The 21,431-nt window shown below is 46.9% G+C and overlaps 1 protein-coding gene across 1 annotated transcript in view; it reads left to right on the top strand.

Moving 5' to 3' along the window:
• The window catches only part of LOC128698066 (uncharacterized), an 81,946-nt gene extending 69,879 nt beyond the window's left edge, over positions 1–12,067 (top strand). Inside the window, exon 2 of the mRNA XM_053790151.2 lies at positions 11,719–12,067. Coding sequence (XP_053646126.1) covers positions 11,719–12,052 — 334 coding nt within the window. The 3' untranslated portion in view covers positions 12,053–12,067. The remainder of the gene's footprint in view (positions 1–11,718) is intronic.
• The last annotated feature ends 9,364 nt before the right edge of the window (positions 12,068–21,431 follow it).

Raw genomic sequence — 21,431 nt, 5'->3', positions numbered from 1 at the left:
GGGCCAACAGGCCTCCTGCAGTGTTCCTCCTTTCTTATGTTCTTATGTGTATCCTTTGGTTTAAATTTGCTGCCATTCGACATCACTTCCATAACTTTTCTTAAAAGAACCTGTGTGTGTACTCACCTAGTTGTGGTTGCAGGGGTCGATTCACAGCTCCTGGCCCCGCCTCTTCACTGGCCGCTACTAGGTCACTCTTCCTGCTCCTTAAGCTTTCTCATTCCTCTTCTTAAAGCTATGTATGCATCCTGCCTTCTGCCTCTACTACATCACTTCCCAGACTATTTCACTTACTGACAACTCTCCGGCTGAAAAAATACTGTCTAAAGGAGTGTGTCGTTCTTCTTCCTGTACTTTTTTTTCACCCAAAAATGTGTCACTCCTCGGGCCTCCAGAAGCAGTTACAACATCGACTGCCCTGCATACCATCTAAAAGGGACCAGGAGGCACAGACCCCACAAGACAAACAATAGTAGCTACGACAACCCAACTCCAGGTGATTTTTTAGTGGCAGGAAACGGAAAAAGAAAATGGAAGGAAATAACAAAAATAGTCCACCACCTTGGAGCCTTGTTGGCCACCCATGGCCCTCCAGAATTACAACTACTGATGCCAATAACAAAATCAACCCAACAAACACAGAATACAACCTAATATATAGGGCCTTAAGCCATCCACCAACAACAAAATACCTTTTATCGGTGGACTTCTAGAGGAGTCTAATGCAATGTTTGCAGCCTTCACAGAGACTCAAAAGATCACTTTGGCAGTGAAATATGGATAAGTGGGTACAACCTTTTTAGATGCGACAGAAAGAACAGGCAACAAGGGGAGGGGGGTTGGCCTGTATGTCAGTCCCTCATCTGCACGGAGTTGCTGAACACCACAAATGAGGTAGTTGAAGTTCTATCAGTAAAGATCGAGAACCAACACCTAGTCATTGTGGTTGTATATAAGCCACCAGATGCAACCTCCCAACAGTTCAAGGAACAACTACTGAAAATTGATTACTGTCTGGAAAGCCTTCCAGCTCCACCCCCAAACATCTTACTGCTTGGTGATTTCAACCTAAGGCATAGAAAATGGAAGAATGTAGCAAATAATGTTATAGCTGAAACAATCCCCGGAGGTAGCGCAGATGAAAAGTCACACACACGAGCTATTAAGTCTCTGCGAAAAACACACCTAAAGCCAGCAGATAGTGGAGCCAACAAGACTAGAAAACACACTTGACCTTATCAAGTCCTCATTATTTGTGAAAATAAGAGACATAACAATATAAAAAACAACTAATTCTGATCACAACCTGATCGAAGTCCAGACGTACATGCATAGGGGTCCTGATCAGCAGAATGCATGTACCTGTGAAGGTGTCTTCACAAAATACAACTTCAACAACAAGAACATCAACTGGGACCAGGTAAACCATGTCATAAACGGAACATGTTGGGAAGATATCTTAAATGACATGGATCCAAGCCAGTGCCTTGAAAGGATCAACTTCCTGGCAGCTGAAGCATGTTCTAGGCATATTCCCCTAAGAAAGAAGGGGAGCAGGAGTAAACTGGAGAGAGAGAGACTGTCCCTCTACAGAAGACGACGAAGAGTCACTGAGCTCCTCAGGAGTGCTAGAATATCTGATACACGAAAGGAGGCGCTGACCAGGGAAGTGGAAACTATCGAACTTAAGCTAAATGACTCTTACAGGAACCAGGAGAGACAGGAGGAGCTTAAAGCTATTAGTGAAATTGAAAGAAATTCAAAATATTTCTTTTCATATGCCAAAAACAAGGCAAATACCACATCTAGTATCGGGCCCTTACTCACAGGATGGGACTTACACAGATGACAACAAGGAAATGAGTGAAATATTGAAATCCCAGTACGACTCTGTGTTTAGTGAACCACTAATCAGTCTGAGGATCTACGACCCAAATTATTTCTTCATGAATGAGCCTCAAAACTCCATAAATGTATGCCAGATTTCCGACATTACCCTAACTCCGATAGATTTCGAAAAAGCCATTGACAACATGCCCATGCACTCAGCCCCGGGCCCAGACTCGTGGAACTCTGTTTTCACTAAGAACTGCAAGAAACCCCTCTCATGTGCCCTAAGTACACTATGGAGGAGGAGCTTGGACATGGGTGAAATTCCAGTCACTTAAAACAACGGATATAGCCCCACTCCATAAAGGTGGCAGCAAAGCATTAACTAAGAACTATAGACCAATAGCTCTGACGTCCCACATCATAAAAATCTTTGAAAGAGTACTAAGAAGCAGGATTGCAAATCACCTGGATTCCCAAAATCTGCACAATCCAGGGCAACATGGGTTCAGGGCAGATTGCTCCTGCCTCACAACTACTGGATCACTATGATATGGCCTTGGATGCACTGGAAGAAAATCAGAATGTAGTTGTAATATACACAGACTTTGCAAAAGCATTTGACAAATGCAATCATGGCGTAATAGCCCATAAAATACGTGCTAAAGGAATAACTGGGAAAGTGGGGAGATGGATCTTCAACTTCCTAACAAATCGAACAGAGTTAAATCGGAGACTGCCATAGTGAAGAGCTCTGTTCCACAAGGCACAGTACTTGCCCCCATCTTATTCCTCATCCTCATATCAAACATAGACAGAAATATACATCACAGCACCGTATCATCCTTTGCGGATGATACTAGGATCTGCATGAGGCTGTCATCTGGTGAGGACGCGGTTAACCTCCAAGAAGATATAAACAAAGTTTTCCAATGGGCAACGGCAAACAATATGATGTTCAATGAGGACAAATTCCAACTACTACGTTATAGAAAACTGGAGGATATAATAACTAGAACAGAGTATACTACAGACTCTGACCATACAATAGAGCGGAAAAATAATGTAAGGGACCTGGGAGTAGTAATGTCTGAGGATCTCGCTTTCAAGGATCACAACAGTGCCACGATCGCACGTGCAAAGAAAATGATAGGATGGATAATGAGAACGTTCAAAACGAGAGATGCCAAGCCAATGATGATCCTTTTCAAATCACTTGTTCTCTCTAGGCTGGAATACTGCTGTACATTAACATCTCCATTCAAAGCAGGTGAAATCGCAGATCTAGAGAGTGTACAGAGATCCTTTACTGCACGTATAAGTTCTGTCAAGCACCTGAACTACTGGGAACGCGTGGAAGCACTTGACTTGTACTCGTTGGAACGCAGGAGGGAGAGATATAACATAATCTACACTTGGAAAATCCTGGAAGGAATGGTCCCAAATCTGCACACAGAAATCACTCCCTACGAAAGTAAAAGACTGGGCAGGCGATGCAAAATGCCCCCAATTAAAAGTAGGGGCGCCATTGGTACACTAAGGGAAAACACCATAAGTGTCCGGGGCCCAAGACTGTTCAACAGCCTCCCATCAAGCATTAGGGGAATTGCCAATAAACCCCTGGCTGCCTTCAAGAGAGAGCTGGACAGATACCTAAAGTCAGTGCCGGATCAGCCGGGCTGTGGCTCGTATGTTGGACTGCGTGCGGCCAGCAGTAACAGCCTAGTTGATCAGGCCCTGATCCATCGGGAGGCCTGGTCATGGACCGAGCCACGGGGGCGTTGATCCCCGGAATAATCTCCAGGTAACCACAGTGTGTGTGTGTGTGTGTGTGTGTATGTAGGTAGCAGTAGTATAATGGGTCGTCGTGGTTTTAAAAGTGCTCACTAGGTCTTGCAGGGGTCAGTTCATAGGCTTTGATATAAGCAGTAATGGTATGTACAGTGCCATAGCCCTTGGCCTCCTGGGCAGGTTACATCTGTTCATAAAAAACTCGTTTAGGCTATCGGTCTGTAGACTGATAAGAGTGGTTCACTGAACACTAAGTCGTATTGTGACTTAAGCATTTCATTAGTTTCCTTATTGTCATTAATGTATGTTTCGTCACTTCTAGGTAAAGGCTCTATACTGGATGTGATTTTCTCCCTGGAAGTATTGGGGTTTCTAATAATTTCATTTATTTTTTGTTCCCCGCCTTTCCTGGACTAGGATGCAGTCAATTTGTTTGATGTTCTCCATTTATCTAGGTAAAGTTTAGAAAGAAAGTCTGCTGCCTTTATGAAGATATGTTATTGGTCACCTTCACCAGTAGAGGGAGCGCCACTCTGGAGCTTATCATAGTGTTTGGACCTGTATAGTACTTAGTGCCAAAGAGTTCATCCTCCGGAGAAACTGGATTAGAGCTTGGGTGGTCATGTCATACCATCATGTCTCGTTAAGTTTACTATTTATTTGGTCCCAGTTGAAGTATCATTTGTTATACTCTCCTTCCTGATCGTGTTTCACCACTGTGCACGCAGGTTTGTAACTAGATTGTTGTGGTCTGAGATCGCAGTCTTCGATAGTTACGTTAAGGTCTAGGTCCTCATTGTTTGTAAGGATAAAAGGGCATTTCCCCAGTCTGGTTTTTCAGCAGTCTGCTGGCTTAAGGGGAATTTAGTACAGAGATTTAATAGTTCTGTCTGCCCGAAGTGCACCGCATGCTAGTGACTTTGTGCCTAACAATATTTTATTATAAGTAAACTGCAGTATCTGTATACTGCAGAAAAGGAGGAAAATTATTTGTATTTATGCGAGACTGCCTCCAGGCTAGCTCCAGGAACATACTGCAATTAGTGAAATCAGTCATGGCTGAAGTTTATAATATAAGATGTCTCAAATTAAGTCTCCAGTTATCTGGATATTTGGGGGCGAGTTTGATGGGTTATAAAGACAATGATCGACCTCTAATAACTGGTACTGACGTTACATATCCAACACATTTAGGTTCAGGTTTTTCGATTTTGACTGCCAAAACTTTGATCAGTAACTTAATGCACATGAGCGACTCCACATACAGACCGGTATCCCTCTTGTTGCCCGCCTTTTTCAGTCGCATCTAAATAGGATGTACTCTGGAGTTCATATTTTATTATCAGAATAGTCTATTACGCAAATCTTCGTGAAGGCATTCGCGTCCTCGGATTGAAACCTTGTCCTTTTGCAAATGAAAAAGATGATGCATGCTAGTTGTGCTGGGGACCTGTTGGTTGGACTCAGTATTTGTGGCTGTGATGAGCCAGCCACTGGCTTCACTTCCAGTCCAGCATGGCTCCTAAACTGTGATACATGCTTAAAATTTCTTGCCATTTTGTTTTGCTTCCCGATATTAAATGATCCCTGTTTGATTAAAGTTTGCAGGGTCATGGACAAATACATACAAATGTAAAGTAACGCTATCATTTATTGACTACGTTTCGCCAACACAGTGAGCTTTAAGTCACAAACACTATTTTTTCATTGTATCGGTATTTTATACCGTCTATCTCCATCGCATGGTCATATTGACGTTCATGACTTTGTAGTCCTCGTACCCTTCCTCTGGCTGTCAGTACAGTTTAAATCGTATCATTATCCTTCATTTACTGAACTACGACACTTGTTTTGGTTGAGCCTGTAGGACCCGAGCAATTCGACATTTCTTTGGATGGTTATATATATATTATTCATCTCCTTGTCCTGTCGCTGCTTAGTTCGTTTGTTCCCTCCCCCCCCCTAGTTAATGGTCTTCTAAGATCATAACATTATTGACCACCTCGTTCAGTTTTTCAGATTACATTTTTTTTATTCTGGGGGGGGGGGAAGAGGGGGAAAGGGTCGCAACAGTAGTAAAGCTCACAGAAATAAGTCTAGGTCACACGAGGAAGGTCTGTCAGCATGAGCACTCTGGTGAGTGTATTGTGTACCAGGAACGCCTTGCAAGTCACGTTCTCATGCAGAATCTTGGGCGAAAACATGTATCGACTAATTGCTTCAAGGAGACTGAACTTGCACTGACAACATCGAAGAAACAAGTGAAGTATTGAAGTCGCAGTATGACTCTGGGTCCAGCGAGTCGTCATAAACTGATAATTCACAAATGATGTTAATTACCCTGTATTTAGCTTATGCCGCTTTGTAGGGGTCATCCCCCTCCCCACGTCCCATTCCTAGACCAGCCCTCGCGATTACTGGCCTAATCGACTAGACTTTTTCCGTATGTTGCACTCGATCCAACGTATGCACCACAGCCCGGCTGATCAGGAGCTGATGTGAGGAACCCATCAAGTTTACTCCTTCAACACAGTAAGAGGTTTATTGGTAATTCCCATTGTTCACAAGAGGGGGTGGGAAAATATGGTACTTTAATGTAATTGTTACTCGTAACTGCTTTTTATTGTAGGTACTTGGCACTGTATGTTAGCTTTTGCATTTTTATACCCAGTGAGTTAGATGTACTGCATTTTCCAGGTGTGAATTATGGATCATCTTCCTCGTCTTAAGTTCCAACAATATAGTTCCAGCATTTATCCCGCGCTCTTGCTCTCACTTTTTTCATTCGCTTTCTCTATTTTCTCTCGCTCTTGTTTCCTCTCGTGCTCTCGCTCTGTGACGGTTCTCTCGCGCTCTGACGGTTCTCTCTCTGTTGTCTCTCGCTCTCACAGCTGTGTGCTGCTGCTGGAGCGTCAAGATAGTGTTGATACTTCATCTCGAGGCTTGTCTTGAGGATGCCCTTTCAGCTGCTTTTCCCCCGACCTCTAGCCTCCTTCCCCTTCCCCCCTCCCTCACCCCTTCCCCCCTCCCTCACCCCTTCCCCCCTCCCTCACCCCTTCCCCCCTCCCTCACCCCTTCCCTCACCCCTTCCCTCACCCCCCTCCTACCATAATGTCGCCTCCTAATATTTCCATTCCAAATCTCATCCTCCCCTATTATCATTCCTTTCCCCTGTTCACCCATCACATTTCCCCCTCCTCTCTCCTCCCTCCCTCTTCCCTCCCTTCCCCTAGCTCTTCCCTCCGTCCCCCTCCCTCTTCGTCTCCTTGCTCTCCTCTCACTTACCCGTGAGTGTGCGGGGGCCAGTGGCTGCTAACAGCAAGAGCAACAGTCTGGTTGAACAGATAATCAGCAGAAGTGTTCCACCCATGTCGGTACCAGGGCGGAACAAAACTCAAAACTGATCACAGGTGTATTACCAGTATATTGTCTGTGACCCTTCCCCAGCCTCTTTACCGCCCCTTCCCCACGGCTCCCCTTCACCACCCTAGACCCTTTCAAACCGCGCCCCTTCACCGCTCCAGACCCTTCCCCGCCGCACTCCGCCCCGCCTCCCGTGGTTTGGTGTGACTCGCAACATGCATATTGCACACGTATAGGAAATCAATATTAGGAATGACAGTTCACAGTAGGTGGTGATAGTGGTGTTAGCAGTACTGTGGTGGTGATAGTGGTGTTAGCAGTACTGTGGTGGTGATAGTGGTGTTAGCAGTACTGTGGTGGTGATAGTGGTGTTAGCAGTACTGTGGTGGTGATAGTGGTGTTAGCAGTACTGTGGTGGTGATAGTGGTGTTAGCTGTACTGTGATGGTGATAGTGGTGTTAGCTGTACTGTGGTGGTGATAGTGGTGTTAGCTGCACTGTGGTGGTGATAGTGGTGTTAGCTGCACTGTGGTGGTGATAGTGGTGTTAGCTGCACTGTGGTGGTGATAGTGGTGTTAGCAGTACTGTGGTGGTGATAGTGGTGTTAGCTGCACTGTGGTGGTGATAGTGGTATTAGCTGCACTGTGGTGGTGATAGTGGTGTTAGCTGCACTGTGGTGGTGATAGTGGTGTTAGCTGCACTGTGGTGGTGATAGTGGTGTTAGCTGTACTGTGGTGGTGATAGTGGTGTTAGCTGTACTGTGGTGGTGATAGTGGTGTTAGCAGTACTATGGTGGTGATAGTGGTGTTAGCTGTACTGGGGTGGTGATAGTGGTGTTAGCAGTACTTTGATGCTGATAGTGGTGTTAGTACTGTAGTGTTAGTGCCGTGGTGGTGACGGTGGTGTTAGCAATGCCGTGGTGTTAGCAATGCCGTTGTGGTGACGGTGGTGCTAGCAGTGCCGTGGTGGCGACTGTGGTGTTAGCAGTGCCGTGATGGTGACGGTGGTGCTAGCAGTGCCGTGGTGGTGACGGTGGTGCTAGCAGTGCCGTGGTGGTGACGGTGGTGTTAGCAGTGCCGTGGTGGTGACGGTGGTGTTAGCAGTGCCGTGGTGGTGACGGTGGTGTTAGCAGTGCCGTGGTGGTGACGGTGGTGTTAGCTGTGCCGTGGTGGTGACGGTGTTAGCAGTGCCGTGGTGGTGGTGGTGGTGGTAGCAGTGCCGTGGTGGTGACGGTGTTAGCAGTGCCGTGGTGGTGACGGTGGTGTTAGCAGTGCCGTGGTGGTAACGGTGGTGTTAGCAGTGCCGTGGTGGTAACGGTGGTGTTAGCAGTGCCGTGGTGGTGACGGTGGTGGTACCAGTGCCGTGGTGGTAGCAGTGACGTGGTGGTGACGGTGGTGCTAGCAGTGCCGTGGTGACGGTGGTGCTAACAGTGCGATGGTGACGGTGGTGCTAGCAGTGCCACGGTGGTGCTAGCAGTGCCGTGGTGGTGACGATGGTGTTAGTGGTGGTGACGGTGGTGTTAGTGGTGCTGTGGTGGTGACGGTGGTGTTAGCTGTGCCGTCGGGGTGGTGGTAGCGGTGCCGTGGTGGTGACGGTGGTGTTAGCGGTGCCGTGGTGGTGACGGTGGTGCTAGCAGTGCCGTGGTATTAGCGGTGCCGTGGTGGTGACGGTGGTGGTAGCGATGCCGTGGTGGTGACGGTGGTGCTAGCAGTGCCGTGGTGGTGACGGTGGTGCTAGCAGTGCCGTGGTGGTGACGGTTGTGCTAGCAGTGCCGTGGTGGTGACGGTGGTGCTAGCAGTGCCGTGGTGGTGACGGTGGTGCTAGCAGTGCCGTGGTGGTGACTGTGGCGCTAGCAGTGCCGTGGTGGTGACGGTGGTGCTAGCAGTGCCGTGGTGGTGACGGTGGTAGCAGTGCCGTGGTGGTGACGGTGGTGCTAGCAGTGCCGTGGTGGTGACGGTGGTGTTAGCAGTGCCGTGGTGGTGACGGTGGTGCTAGCAGTGCCGTGGTGGTGACGGTGGTGTTAGCAGTGCCGTGGTGGTGACGGTGGTGCTAGCAGTGCCGTGGTGGTGACGGTGGTGTTAGCAGTGCCGTGGTGGTGACGGTGGTGCTAGCAGTGCCGTGGTGGTGACGGTGTTGCTAGCAGTGCCGTGGTGGTGACGGTGTTGCTAGCAGTGCCGTGGTGGTGACGGTGGTGCTAGCAGTGCCGTGGTGGTGACGGTGGTGCTAGCAGTGCCGTGGTGGTGACGGTGGTAGCAGTGCCGTGGTGGTGACGGTGGTGCTACCAGTGCCGTGGTGGTGACGGTGGTGTTAGCAGTGCCGTGGTGGTGACGGTGGTGCTAGCAGTGCCGTGGTGGTGACGGTGGTGTTAGCAGTGCCGTGGTGGTGACGGTGGTGGTAGCAGTGCCGTGGTGGTGACGGTGGTGCTAGCAGTGCCGTGGTGGTGACGGTGGTGGTAGCAGTGCCGTGGTGGTGACGGTGGTGGTAGCAGTGCCGTGGTGGTGACGGTGGTGTTAGCAGTGCCGTGGTGGTGACGGTGGTGCTAGCAGTGCCGTGGTGGTGACGGTGGTGCTAGCAGTGCCACGGTGGTGCTAGCAGTGCCGTGGTGGTGACGATGGTGTTAGTGGTGGTGACGATGGTGTTAGTGGTGCTGTGGTGGTGACGGTGGTGTTAGCTGTGCCGTCGGGGTGGTGGTAGCGGTGCCGTGGTGGTGACGGTGGTGTTAGCGGTGCCGTGGTGGTGACGGTGGTGCTAGCAGTGCCGTGGTATTAGCGGTGCCGTGGTGGTGACGGTGGTGGTAGCGATGCCGTGGTGGTGACGGTGGTGCTAGCAGCGCCGTGGTGGTGACGGTGGTGCTAGCAGTGCCGTGGTGGTGACGGTGGTGCTAGCAGTGCCGTGGTGGTGACGGTGGTGCTAGCAGTGCCGTGGTGGTGACGGTGGTGCTAGCAGTGCCGTGGTGGTGACGGTGGTGCTAGCAGTGCCGTGGTGGTGACGGTGGTGTTAGCAGTGCCGTGGTGGTGACGGTGGTGTTAGCAGTGCCGTGGTGGTGACGGTGGTGCTAGCAGTGCCGTGGTGGTGACTGTGGCGTTAGCAGTGCCGTGGTGGTGACGGTGGTGCTAGCAGTGCCGTGGTGGTGACGGTGGTGCTAGCAGTGCCGTGGTGGTGACGGTGGTGTTAGCAGTGCCGTGGTGGTGACGGTGGTGCTAGCAGTGCCGTGGTGGTGACGGTGGTGCTAGCAGTGCCGTGGTGGTGACGGTGGTGCTAGCAGTGCCGTGGTGGTGACGGTGGTGCTAGCAGTGCCGTGGTGGTGACGGTGGTGCTAGCAGTGCCGTGGTGGTGACGGTGGTGCTAGCAGTGCCGTGGTGGTGACGGTGGTGCTAGCAGTGCCGTGGTGGTGACGGTGGTGCTAGCAGTGCCGTGGTGGTGACGGTGGTGCTAGCAGTGCCGTGGTGGTGACGGTGGTGTTAGCAGTGCCGTGGTGGTGACGGTGGTGTTAGCAGTGCCGTGGTGGTGACGGTGGTGTTAGCAGTGCCGTGGTGGTGACGGTGGTGTTAGCAGTGCCGTGGTGGTGACGGTGGTGTTAGTGCCGTGGTGGTGACGGTGGTGCTAGCAGTGCCGTGGTGGTGACGGTGGTGTTAGCAGTGCCGTGGTGGTGACGGTGGTGTTAGCAGTGCCGTGGTGGTGACGGTGGTGTTAGCAGTGCCGTGGTGGTGACGGTGGTGCTAGCAGTGCCGTGGTGGTGACGGTGGTGTTAGCAGTGCCACGGTGGTGTTAGCAGTGCCGTGGTGGTGACGGTGGTGCTAGCAGTGCCGTGGTGGTGACGGTGGTGTTAGCAGTGCCACGGTGGTGCTAGCAGTGCCGTGGTGGTGACGGTGGTGTTAGCAGTGCCGTGGTGGTGACGGTGGTGCTAGCAGTGCCGTGGTGGTGACGGTGGTGTTAGCAGTGCCACGGTGGTGTTAGCAGTGCCGTGGTGGTGACGGTGGTGCTAGCAGTGCCGTGGTGGTGACGGTGGTGTTAGCAGTGCCACGGTGGTGCTAGCAGTGCCGTGGTGGTGACGGTGGTGTTAGCAGTGCCGTGGTGGTGACGGTGGTGCTAGCAGTGCCGTGGTGGTGACGGTGGTGTTAGCAGTGCCACGGTGGTGCTAGCAGTGCCGTGGTGGTGACGGTGGTGTTAGCAGTGCCGTGGTGGTGTACTTCAACTCATTTTTTTCCAAGGTTGGACTGAGTACATCATCTTCACTTCACTACTACACTGCTGCCTCTGTATTTGACTGAAGAAGCCTACCGTGTAGGCGAAACGTTTCAACAATAAAGTTACGTGTTGCACACGTCTTAATCGTCAACTTGTCGGTATTCAATACCATTTTCAACATTAGAGTTTTCACTGTCATATCTGATAAAAAAAAAAAGTTCTTTCCCGTAGCAGACAAGAACATAATTGGTATGAGAATAAATTTTTTTGTTATTGTACCATAAAACTTGTTCATCGAGTGCATATACTCAGTTATTTCGCAATGAAAAAGTTAGAATAAATGAAGTACAAAACACAACTGAAGCAAAGGAGGATGTTGGAATCTTTTATATTCCAGGTACACAAGCTGGCTGCCACATTACTTTGTCTAGCTATTAGCGGACGGAGGTTTGAACCTCCACTGCTGCAAGACACTGCCTTAACGTTTTACTTAATAATAATAATAATAATTTTTTTTTTTTGAAATGTAATGTCGTGTTTTCAACAGGGGTCACCGCAGCATCATGCGACAGGTGGACCAGATGATGGCTTCCATGATCCGTGACCCTTTCGAGGAAGACCCCTTCTTCGGCACGGGGGGCGGTGCTGGTGGCGGCGGAGGTGGTGGTGGCTGTGGTGGTCTGTTGGCTGGGTTCCCCGCCCTCACCGCCGGGCCTGCCGTTAACGCACTCAGTGCCGTTAACGCCCTCAACTCCAACGCCTTGGTTGCGGCGGGGGCCTCCGCCAGGACGCAGCGGGCCAGGTCCCAGCATCCCTTCACAGCTCTGGGTCTGCCTTCGATGGCCAATATGATGTCCTCTATTGTGAGTATTGTTTCTTAACTTGTATTTTGTGAGGATGTTGTTACCTGTGTTGTGGGTAGTATGTTCTCTGTTGAGTATTTTCTTGTATTCTGTGAGGATGTTTTTAACTGTGGTGTGGCTAATGTGATATTCTCTGTTATGACTCGCGAATTCATAACAACACAATTTGCAAGCAAACCACAGTACAGGCGGGGGGCGGGAATTGAGCTCGCCACGAGTTCAATTCCCGCCCGTACCGTGATTTCTCTTATGAGTATGTGGAGAATTTTGTTTCTTGATTTGCGCTATCTAATGATTTAAAAGTCTAAGGGGATTTTTTTCAAATCAGATGAGAATAATTTTGAAGGTAGTTAGGCCCATATTGAAGTATGCAGCACCAGGCTGGAACCTACACCTGCTGAAACATTTCATGACATTGGAGAAAGTTTGCAACGAGATTAGTCCTAAAGTGGGGTGGGGGTTGTACTGTGAGGAGAGATTAAGAGAGCTAAACGTGATGACATTGAAGGACAGAAGGACTAGGGGTGATAACATACAAAACAGAGAGGGAGATTGTTAGAGAGATTGGGGGGGGGGAACCCAAGGGCACAGCTGGAAATTAAAAGCAGGCCGAGAGATGTTTAGTACGCCACTTTTATTGAGATTCTGGCGTCAGGAGCAAAGAATATTGCGGTGCTATAGTGTATGTCCTTGTCTGTCAGCTATAAGAACGAGAAACAAGTGGGCAGAGTATCGTGCATTGAACAGCGCTCTTCATTGTGGCATCTCAGACTTCGCTGTTTACTACTATGGGTTCTGTGTATTAAGAAGTTAAATATCCATCTGCCCACTCTTCCCTTTATTCCTTTCGAACCCCTTTTTTCGCAATCACACCATAGCCGCACATATCGAACACTAGCAAAATCAGTGTACCCATCATCAGCTTTTAGCTTATAACAGTGTTGGGATAATTACCGACAATGTTAGGTATAAGGACATACATGCAACTAATGCGACATTTTTTTGACAACCTTTCGCCCTCCTGGAGAGCGAAACGTTGCCACAATAAAGTCATCATTAGTTTCACGTGTCCTTTTAACAGTTTTTAGCTTGTTTTCCAGAGCACCCAGGACAAGCGTAATGATCTAGCAGTTGTGAAAAACAGGACAGACCTGCCCTAAACCCATGCTGCTCTGCATTGTGCAGTTGTGATTCAACGTGATTGGCATTCTTGCTGCTTAGGACCAGTTCGAAGATTTTGATAATACGGGAGGTTAGGAGCAATTAGTCTAGTTTCTTGCAATTGCTCTACTGCCACCTTTGTGAAGTGGGGCAGCATCAGTGAGATGGACCGTGAGATGACGCCTGTGTTCCAGGCTGCTGCTCCATAAAGTACTTAAGGTCTGAGATAGTGGTTTCTTACAATTTTTGATAAATATGGAATTCTACGAGTTTGGACCTAGAGCAGAATGCATGGGCATGCTGTCGATGGCTTTTTCAAAGTCAACTGTAGAGAAGGCTACACCAGAAATTGTGGAAATGTTGGCAGCGCTTTGAGTCTTCTTGAAAAATTTGTTTGGGTCCTCGATCTGCAGAATGATGAGAGGTTCGCAGAACACATTTGTACTGTGGCCTCAGTATTACACTCTTTGCTTTATTGCCATCAGTGTATGTTCTGTCTTGAAGTAACTATCCTATATTAGATGTGGTTATCAGCCTGGATTTTGCATCGTAGTATTAGTATATGGATTTATTCTAATTTCATTTATGAATTTGCTTCCTTTATCTCTCCTGGACTCTAAATAATACAGTCGGTTTGTGTTCAGAGAGTAGTGACTCGAACACAAACACAAAGGTATATCTTTATCTTCCCTTCCCTTCCCCCCACCCTTTCGCCTTCCTCCCCTCCCTCCCGCCTCCCTCCCCTCCCTCCCGCCTCCCTCCCCTCCCTCCCGCCTCCCTCCCCTCCCTCTCGCCTCCCTCCCGCCTCCCTCCCGCCTCCCTCCCGCCTCCCTCCCGCCTCCCTCCCGCCTCCCTCCCGCCTCCCTCCCGCCTCCCTCCCGCCTCCCTCCCGCCTCCCTCCCGCCTCCCTCCCCTTCCCTAGCATCACAGGTGCAGGTGTGGTTAACTGTGGTGTATGTGTGTGCATCACGTGAGCACATCGTGAGGTAACACTTGCTACTACCTCTGCCAGTACTTTCCTTATACACCCACGTCATTCTGTACTTGTGGTTGTAGCATTTACTACCTCATCTTACCCCATTACGTAGTATGTAGGCGTGTAGAAAGCGACTCTCCATGAAGGTATTACCCTCCTGCCATTTGAGTGAAATATAGGTAGTAGGTTAGTCTTCAAGAAGGAACTGGACAAGTTTCTCAAATCACTGCTTGACCAGCCGGACCGTGGTTCGTACGTTGGACTGCGTGCGACCAGCAGCAAGAGCTTGGTTGATCAGGTCTTGATCCTCCAGGAGGTCTGATATGGGACCGGGCCGCTGGAGGGCCATTGACCCCCCGGAAACGTCCTTCAAGTATACCCCAGGCATAACAACCATGCTTTCAAATATTAGTCTTCGTCATGTGTAGGTTGGTAGGTAGCAACCGTACAATGAAGGTCCTACCATGCACAAATAACTTGCACATAGTGGAGAAACTTATGGCAACGTTTCGGTCCGACCTGTGACCATTTAAGTCACACTAACAGACAAGAGTGAGGGAGCTAATATATATAGGCGAGGAGACACTGACGGGTACTACCTTCATATGCAGCAAATATTAAAGTGAATGGTGTTATTAATGTTTTACACTGACAGGATTGCTGCTCTTTACGGCTCATGAACATGCAAGATGGCAACTCACGCTCTTAACTCTTACTTACATTTAGCATACACTTAGCTACCTTCACTTTCGTGTTTTTTTAATATCTTTGTGTAATTTACTTTCCACTTGAGGCAGGTCTGAGACCGGATCACGCTTACGGTCTACCTACCTGTAGCCTTTCAATGCCCCCCACCACACCCCTTTGGACTGAATACATCGATTCCAGGCTGAGGGACTGATTACATCATACTCTTTTCCACCATTCTTAGTACTGGACTGATGAAGCCACTGTGTGGCGAAACGTGTCCTCAACAGAGATTTCCTAACGTTGCACAAGTGCCTCATTCTTCATGCCTACCTGTGATCGATTTGACAATTCTACGTGGCTTTCCTATTGACTACCTAGTCATCCAGGCTATTGGTACTAGTGGCATGCAGGCCCGTATAGCCTTCACAACCTGGCTGATCAGTTGTTTATGGGAAGGAGGAAAGCGCCGATAAAGGTGAAAACCAAGGAATGGAAATAGAGTGGAGAACGTCATTCACAGCAAGTCGGAAAAGAACAAAACATGGGTACATAACATAGAGAAAAGGGAAAGAGAGGAAGAGAAAGCTGGAGCAGGGACAAACGAAAATGAAAAAATAGGAAGAAATACGCCTAGATGAAAGAACAGAACTCTGATCAGGTGGCAGAACTTGGGAAAGACACAAAATCAGTAAATATAGGTAGTCAGAACATTTGCAGATACTATGCAAAAGGTATGTGCTTATATGGCAGAGCTTGCTGGAATAAACGCAACAAAAAATGTGTGAACATGAGAAAGGGAAAGTGTTGCTTTGACAGAGTGCAGGTACTTCCACTCAGTCCAGAGAATGTTTTGACCTGAGCTGCCCAGACCATCGTATGAAAGGAACGCGGCGCTACAGAGAAAGCAGAGAAAGGGAAAATGAACAGCAATCTTTTTTAGACATAGAGAAACGATCGGACCAATGATACAAAAAGGGGGAATGGTACAGAGGGAACATGTGGGCAGCACAGTGGGACATACCAAACCAAGCATCAGCCCATCAGGGCCGAATGAACAATCAAATGCAGTCAGCACTGGAGAAACCAAGGGTATGTACATCAGGGGACATACCAAATGGTTCACCACCAGTGGTACTAACGAAACACAAAGCAAGACAAAACATCCAAAATGGTAATTCCTGCTTCATATTTGCAAATATTCAGGGTCTGAAATAAAATAAGAACGACAAAGTTAGTTATGTCAGTGGGCTCCTATAGGAAGCGAAGGCCATGTTTGGAGCATTTACAGAAGCACACACAAGGGATGTTTTGGACGTAGACATACAGATAGAAAACTATAGCATGTATAAATATGATAGAATTAATAGGTCACAGGGAGGAGTAGGGCTCTATGTAAAAGATACTTGTTGCATAGAAGTGCTGAACTCTACGAATGATATAGTAGAAATCCTATGCATTAAAGTTGAAAATAGGAATTTGGTAATTATCCTAGTATACAAACCTCCATCAGCAACTGCTGAGGAATTCACAGATCCGCTAAGGAACATAGATAGTTGTGTGGATAGGCTAGAAAATCCCACGCTAAATATTTTATTCCTTGGAAATTTTAATCTCCCTCATTTAAAATGGAAGATGGCGCAACATAGTGTTATACCAGAAGTATCCTCGGGAAGCACCCTGGCTCAACAGGCACATGCCAGGGAACCAATGAGGCTTTGAAAAGTACTCGTTGAACCAACAGGTATAATTGATCCCACTAGGAATGAAAATACCCTGGATTTGATGTTCACAAATAACGAGGAACTAATCAGACACAAGTTACAAAAACAATATACTCGGATAATAACATCATAGAAGTTCAAACGAGTATTAACTCAGGGTTAGGAAACTGCGTCACTAATGTTAGAGACGGGATGTTCAGAAGTTTAATTTTAACAACCATAGAATTGACTGGGAAAAAATAAACCAAGAGCTATCAGACGTATCCTGGGAATCAGACATGAGCGCCTTAAATTTCCACGAGTGCCTAGAGAAGCTGAATACAGAAACATACAAAGTATGTATGAAGCACCTACCATTGAGGAAACCCAGAAGATTAGATAGATAGAGAGCGTAGGAGATGGTACAGAAAAGGAAAACTGGTTACTGAATTGCTTAAAAACACACATGTTGCAACAGAGGAAAGATAGGCTTTGCCGAGAGATCACTGAATTAGAGCAAAAACTTAGGATGTCACACCTCACAGAAGTACAAAGGGAACAAAAGGCCATACAGGAAATTGCAAAAACCCCAAAATATTTCTATTCATATGTAAAATCCAAGCTAAGAACTACCTGTAGAATTGGACCATTATTGAGAGGAGATTCATATATTGACGATGAAAAGGAAGCGAGTGAAATCCTGAAAAGTAGGTGTTCAGCAACCCACTAAATGACAGCAAGGTAGAAAATGCAGAAAAAAATTTCACTCCAGCAGAAGGCCTCGCAGACTGACATTAGTATAAATCCCATTGATTTCGAACAAGAAATGGACAACATGCCCACTCAGCACCTGGACAAGATTCATGGAATGTTCTATTTATAAAGAAGTGCAAAGTACCATTAGCACGAGCACTCAGCATTCTTTGGAGGTGAGTTACCGGAGGCCTTAGAGTGCAGACATAGCTCCTTTGCATAAGGAAGGTAGCACTAGCTAAAAATTAGACCAGTAGCCCTAATCTCTCACATCATAAAAATCTTCGAAAGTAAAGAGACGGCAGATTACAAATACCAGCATAACCCGAATCATCATGGTTTTAGAGCAGGACGATAATGCCTGTCACAGCTGCTGAACCATTATGACAGAATTACGGAGGCACTGGAAGACGACCAAAACGCAGATGTTATTTACACGGATTTTGCAAAGGCGTTTGACAAATGCGATCATGGAGTGATATCGCACAAAATGAGTGTCATGGCATTACGGGGAAGGTAGGCAGATGGATTTTCGGGTTCCTAACACAACACAAAACGTAGTAGTGAACAGGGCAAGATCCAGCATCAGCGAGGTCAAAAGCTCAGTGCCCCAAGGCACTGTCTTGGCACTTCTGCTGTTTCTCATCCTCATGGCAGACATAGATGAAAACACCCGTCACACTTTTGTATCATCATTGCAGATAACACTAAAATAAGTATGAAAGTCACTACGGTAGAGGACACTGAAAAATTACAGGAAGACATAAGCAGGGTATTCCAGTGGGCAATGGAAAACGACGTTCAATGGTGATACGTTCCAGCTGCTTAGGTATGTAAAGAATGAACTCAAAAGGAGCACTATATACAAAACTTAAGAGGGTCACCAAATAGAACGAAAGGAACACGTAAAAGACCTGGGAATAATTATGTCAGCTGACCTTTCTTTTAAAGACCATAACAAGACAAAGATCACGACAGCCAGGAAGATGACGGGGTGGGTATTGAGAACTTTGAAAACAATGGAAATAATGCCGATGGTGACACTCTTCAAATCGCTAGTGCTCCCTCACTTAGAATATTGCTCAGTGCTGACGGCCCCGTTCAAAGCAGGAGAAATATCAGAGCTGGAACAAATACAAATACAGAGATCGTTTACGGCTCACATTGAGCCAGTAAAACACCTAAATTACTGGGAACGTCTTCAAGTCTTGAACATGTACTCATTGGAGCGGAGAGAGAGAGATACGTGATAATATATACCTGGAAAGTACTCGAGGGCTTGGTCTCAAATCTGCACACTGCCATAACATATTGGAGTGAGAGATATGGGAGGAAGTGAAAAATAAACCCAGTGAGGAGCAGGGGTGTGGTGGGGACAATAAGGGAACATTGTATCAACATCCGGGGTCCCAGACTATTCAACATCTTACCAGAAGATATCAGAAACGCGGCTGGAATAAACCTTCAAGAGGAAACTGGACAAGTATCTTCACCAGGTGCCAGATCAACCAGGCTGTGATGGATATGTGGGGCAGCGGGCCTCCAGCAGCAACAGCCTGGTTGACCAGGCAAGCACCAGACGAGCCTGGCCCATGGCCGTGGGCCGGGCTCAGAGAGTAGAGAAACTCTCGAAAGTCTTCAAAGGGTGTTCAAAGGAGATGGCCTTTTTTTCTTTTAAAATCCTTAGTTTCATATTAAATTGCATGAAAGGGAAGCATATGTGGTAAGGGAAAGCAAAGTATTAACGAGTGATGTAGTAGATGACTTGAGTAAATGAGAAGGGAACTAACTTGGCCCGGGAAGCGTCGTAGAGGCGAGGCACTGAACTATGAGTAAGACGCTAAACAGTCATAATCCGTACTTATGAAAGAAAAACATTAACGACATTAAGGTTGTCAAGTGACAATTTGTGACCTGACGATGGTCCAGGAATGACAGAAACGTCGTTAAAAGGTTTCTAAACTACGTACGGGTTATTTGTGAATATTAAACAAATGCCACCATTATAGCAACAACAAAAAGCAAAATAAGTTGTATTCAGACGGGATCAATGGGAGATCTCTGGTTGTCCTCCCCCGCCCCTCCCCGCCGCCGAGAAAAAGATGAACAGAAGAAAACAGTAAGTGGTGTCTAGCAGAAGTTAGGAGAAAATTCTGTGCATGTCCGGGGAGGTGAGTAAAGGAGGTAGTGTGTTGTCTGTGGAGAAATTTAGATAATGGGTGGAGTGATTACTGCATCTACTGTGTGCCAGAGTCCCAGTGACAAGTGAGTCGTCGAGCAGCACATTCTTGGCAGTCCCTCTACTGGGCACTGGGGACCACCTCCAGATGTGCAAATTGTTGCATATGATATTCTTATAGCATGGGGGGGATGGGGAGGGATGGGGAGGAAGAAATACCTAAACTTTTTTTTGGTGCGGGTGTTGTGTGCGCGTGTTTGTTTTAGTTGTCAGAGGCAGATGTCGATAGACACTTGAATTTTGTGATTATATGTCGTGCCGAATAGGTAAAGCTTGCTATTTTGGCTTAAATAGCAACTCTTTTTGTGGTGAATGGTTTTGAAAACCGACAAGTTGAGGAATTGAGACACTTGTGCAACATATGGGAATCTTTCTTGAAGAAATGTTTCGCTACACAGTGGCGTCATCAGTCCAATACAAAGCAGGAAGTTATAAGAAAAGGAGGAGTTTGAGGTTATCAGTCCCTCAGCCTGGAGTCGATGTGTTCAATCCATCACTTGTAGGAAGTAAAGCATAGGGCCAGAGAGGCGGCTTATATACTGTAGTCAGGCGAGTCGAAGCAGGAGGCGGCGGGATCACAGTGGGACCATCTTCAACACTTGTCCAACCGTCGGACGAAGACCTACTTACACTAGTGGATGGTCCCACTGTGATCCCGCCGCCTCCTGCTTCGACTCGCCTGACTACAGTATATAAGCCACCTCTCTGGCCCTATGCTTTACTTCTACAAGAGTGATGGACTGAACACATCGACTCCAGGCTGAGGGACTGATTACCTCAAACTCCTCCTTTCCTTATACCTTCCTGCTTTGTATTGGATTGATGACGCCACTGTGTAGCGAAACGTTTCTTCAAAAAAGATTCCCATATGTTGCACAAGTGTCTCAATTCCTCAACTCTCTTGTTGCCGAATAAGGCAAGCGAAGATTTGTTTATGCAATAATTTCGCAAAAAAAAAATCATTCTGAGCCTAACGGAAAAAATATATTTCATTGTGAGGAAATGGTATGGTGATACCGACAAGATGTGGAAAGACACTTATGTACAGTTCAGGACATTTACATAAGTGTCTTTTTCCACATATTTCATTGTTTGTTTATTATTAAATTATTGTTAACTTTTCTAAAATATATTTAGTTGGATTAGGCTAAATTAAATTGTGCTTGTTAGGTACGTTTTCTAAGGTACTTTTGGTACAAAACTATTAATTTTTACATGAACAATGAAAAAACATGTATTTCTAAAAAAATTCTCTTATACATTTAAAGGACTTAATTTTAAAGGAGTTCTTGCTAATTGACCAGTTTTTACCTGTTCGGCACGATATAATATATATATATACATATATATATATACATATAATGTATATATATATATATATATATATATATATATAAAATTTATATATATATATATATATATATATATATATATATAAATAATTTTTTTTTTCAACAAGTCGGCCGTCTCCCACCGAGGCAGGGTGACCCAAAAAAGAAAGAAAATCCCCAAAAAGAAAATACTTTCATCATCATTCAACACTTTCACCACACTCACACATTATCACTGCTTTTGCAGAGGTGCTCAGAATACAACAGTTCAGAAGCATATACGTATAAAGATACACAACATATCCCTCCAAACTGCCAATATCCCAAACCCCTCCTTTAAAGTGCAGGCATTGTACTCCCATTTCCAGGACTCAAGTCCGACTATATGAAAATAACCGGTTTCCCTGAATCCCTTCACTAAATATTACCCTGCTCACACTCCAACAGATCGTCAGGTCCCAAGTATCATTAGTCTCCATTCACTCCTATCTAACACGCTCATGCACGCTTGCTGGAAGTCCAAGCCCCTCGCCCACAAAACCTCCTT

Source organism: Cherax quadricarinatus, chromosome 58, assembly GCF_038502225.1.
Source record: "Cherax quadricarinatus isolate ZL_2023a chromosome 58, ASM3850222v1, whole genome shotgun sequence".
NCBI classification, from domain to species: Eukaryota; Metazoa; Arthropoda; class Malacostraca; order Decapoda; family Parastacidae; genus Cherax; species Cherax quadricarinatus.
This window is presented reverse-complemented; position numbering and strand designations above follow the sequence as displayed.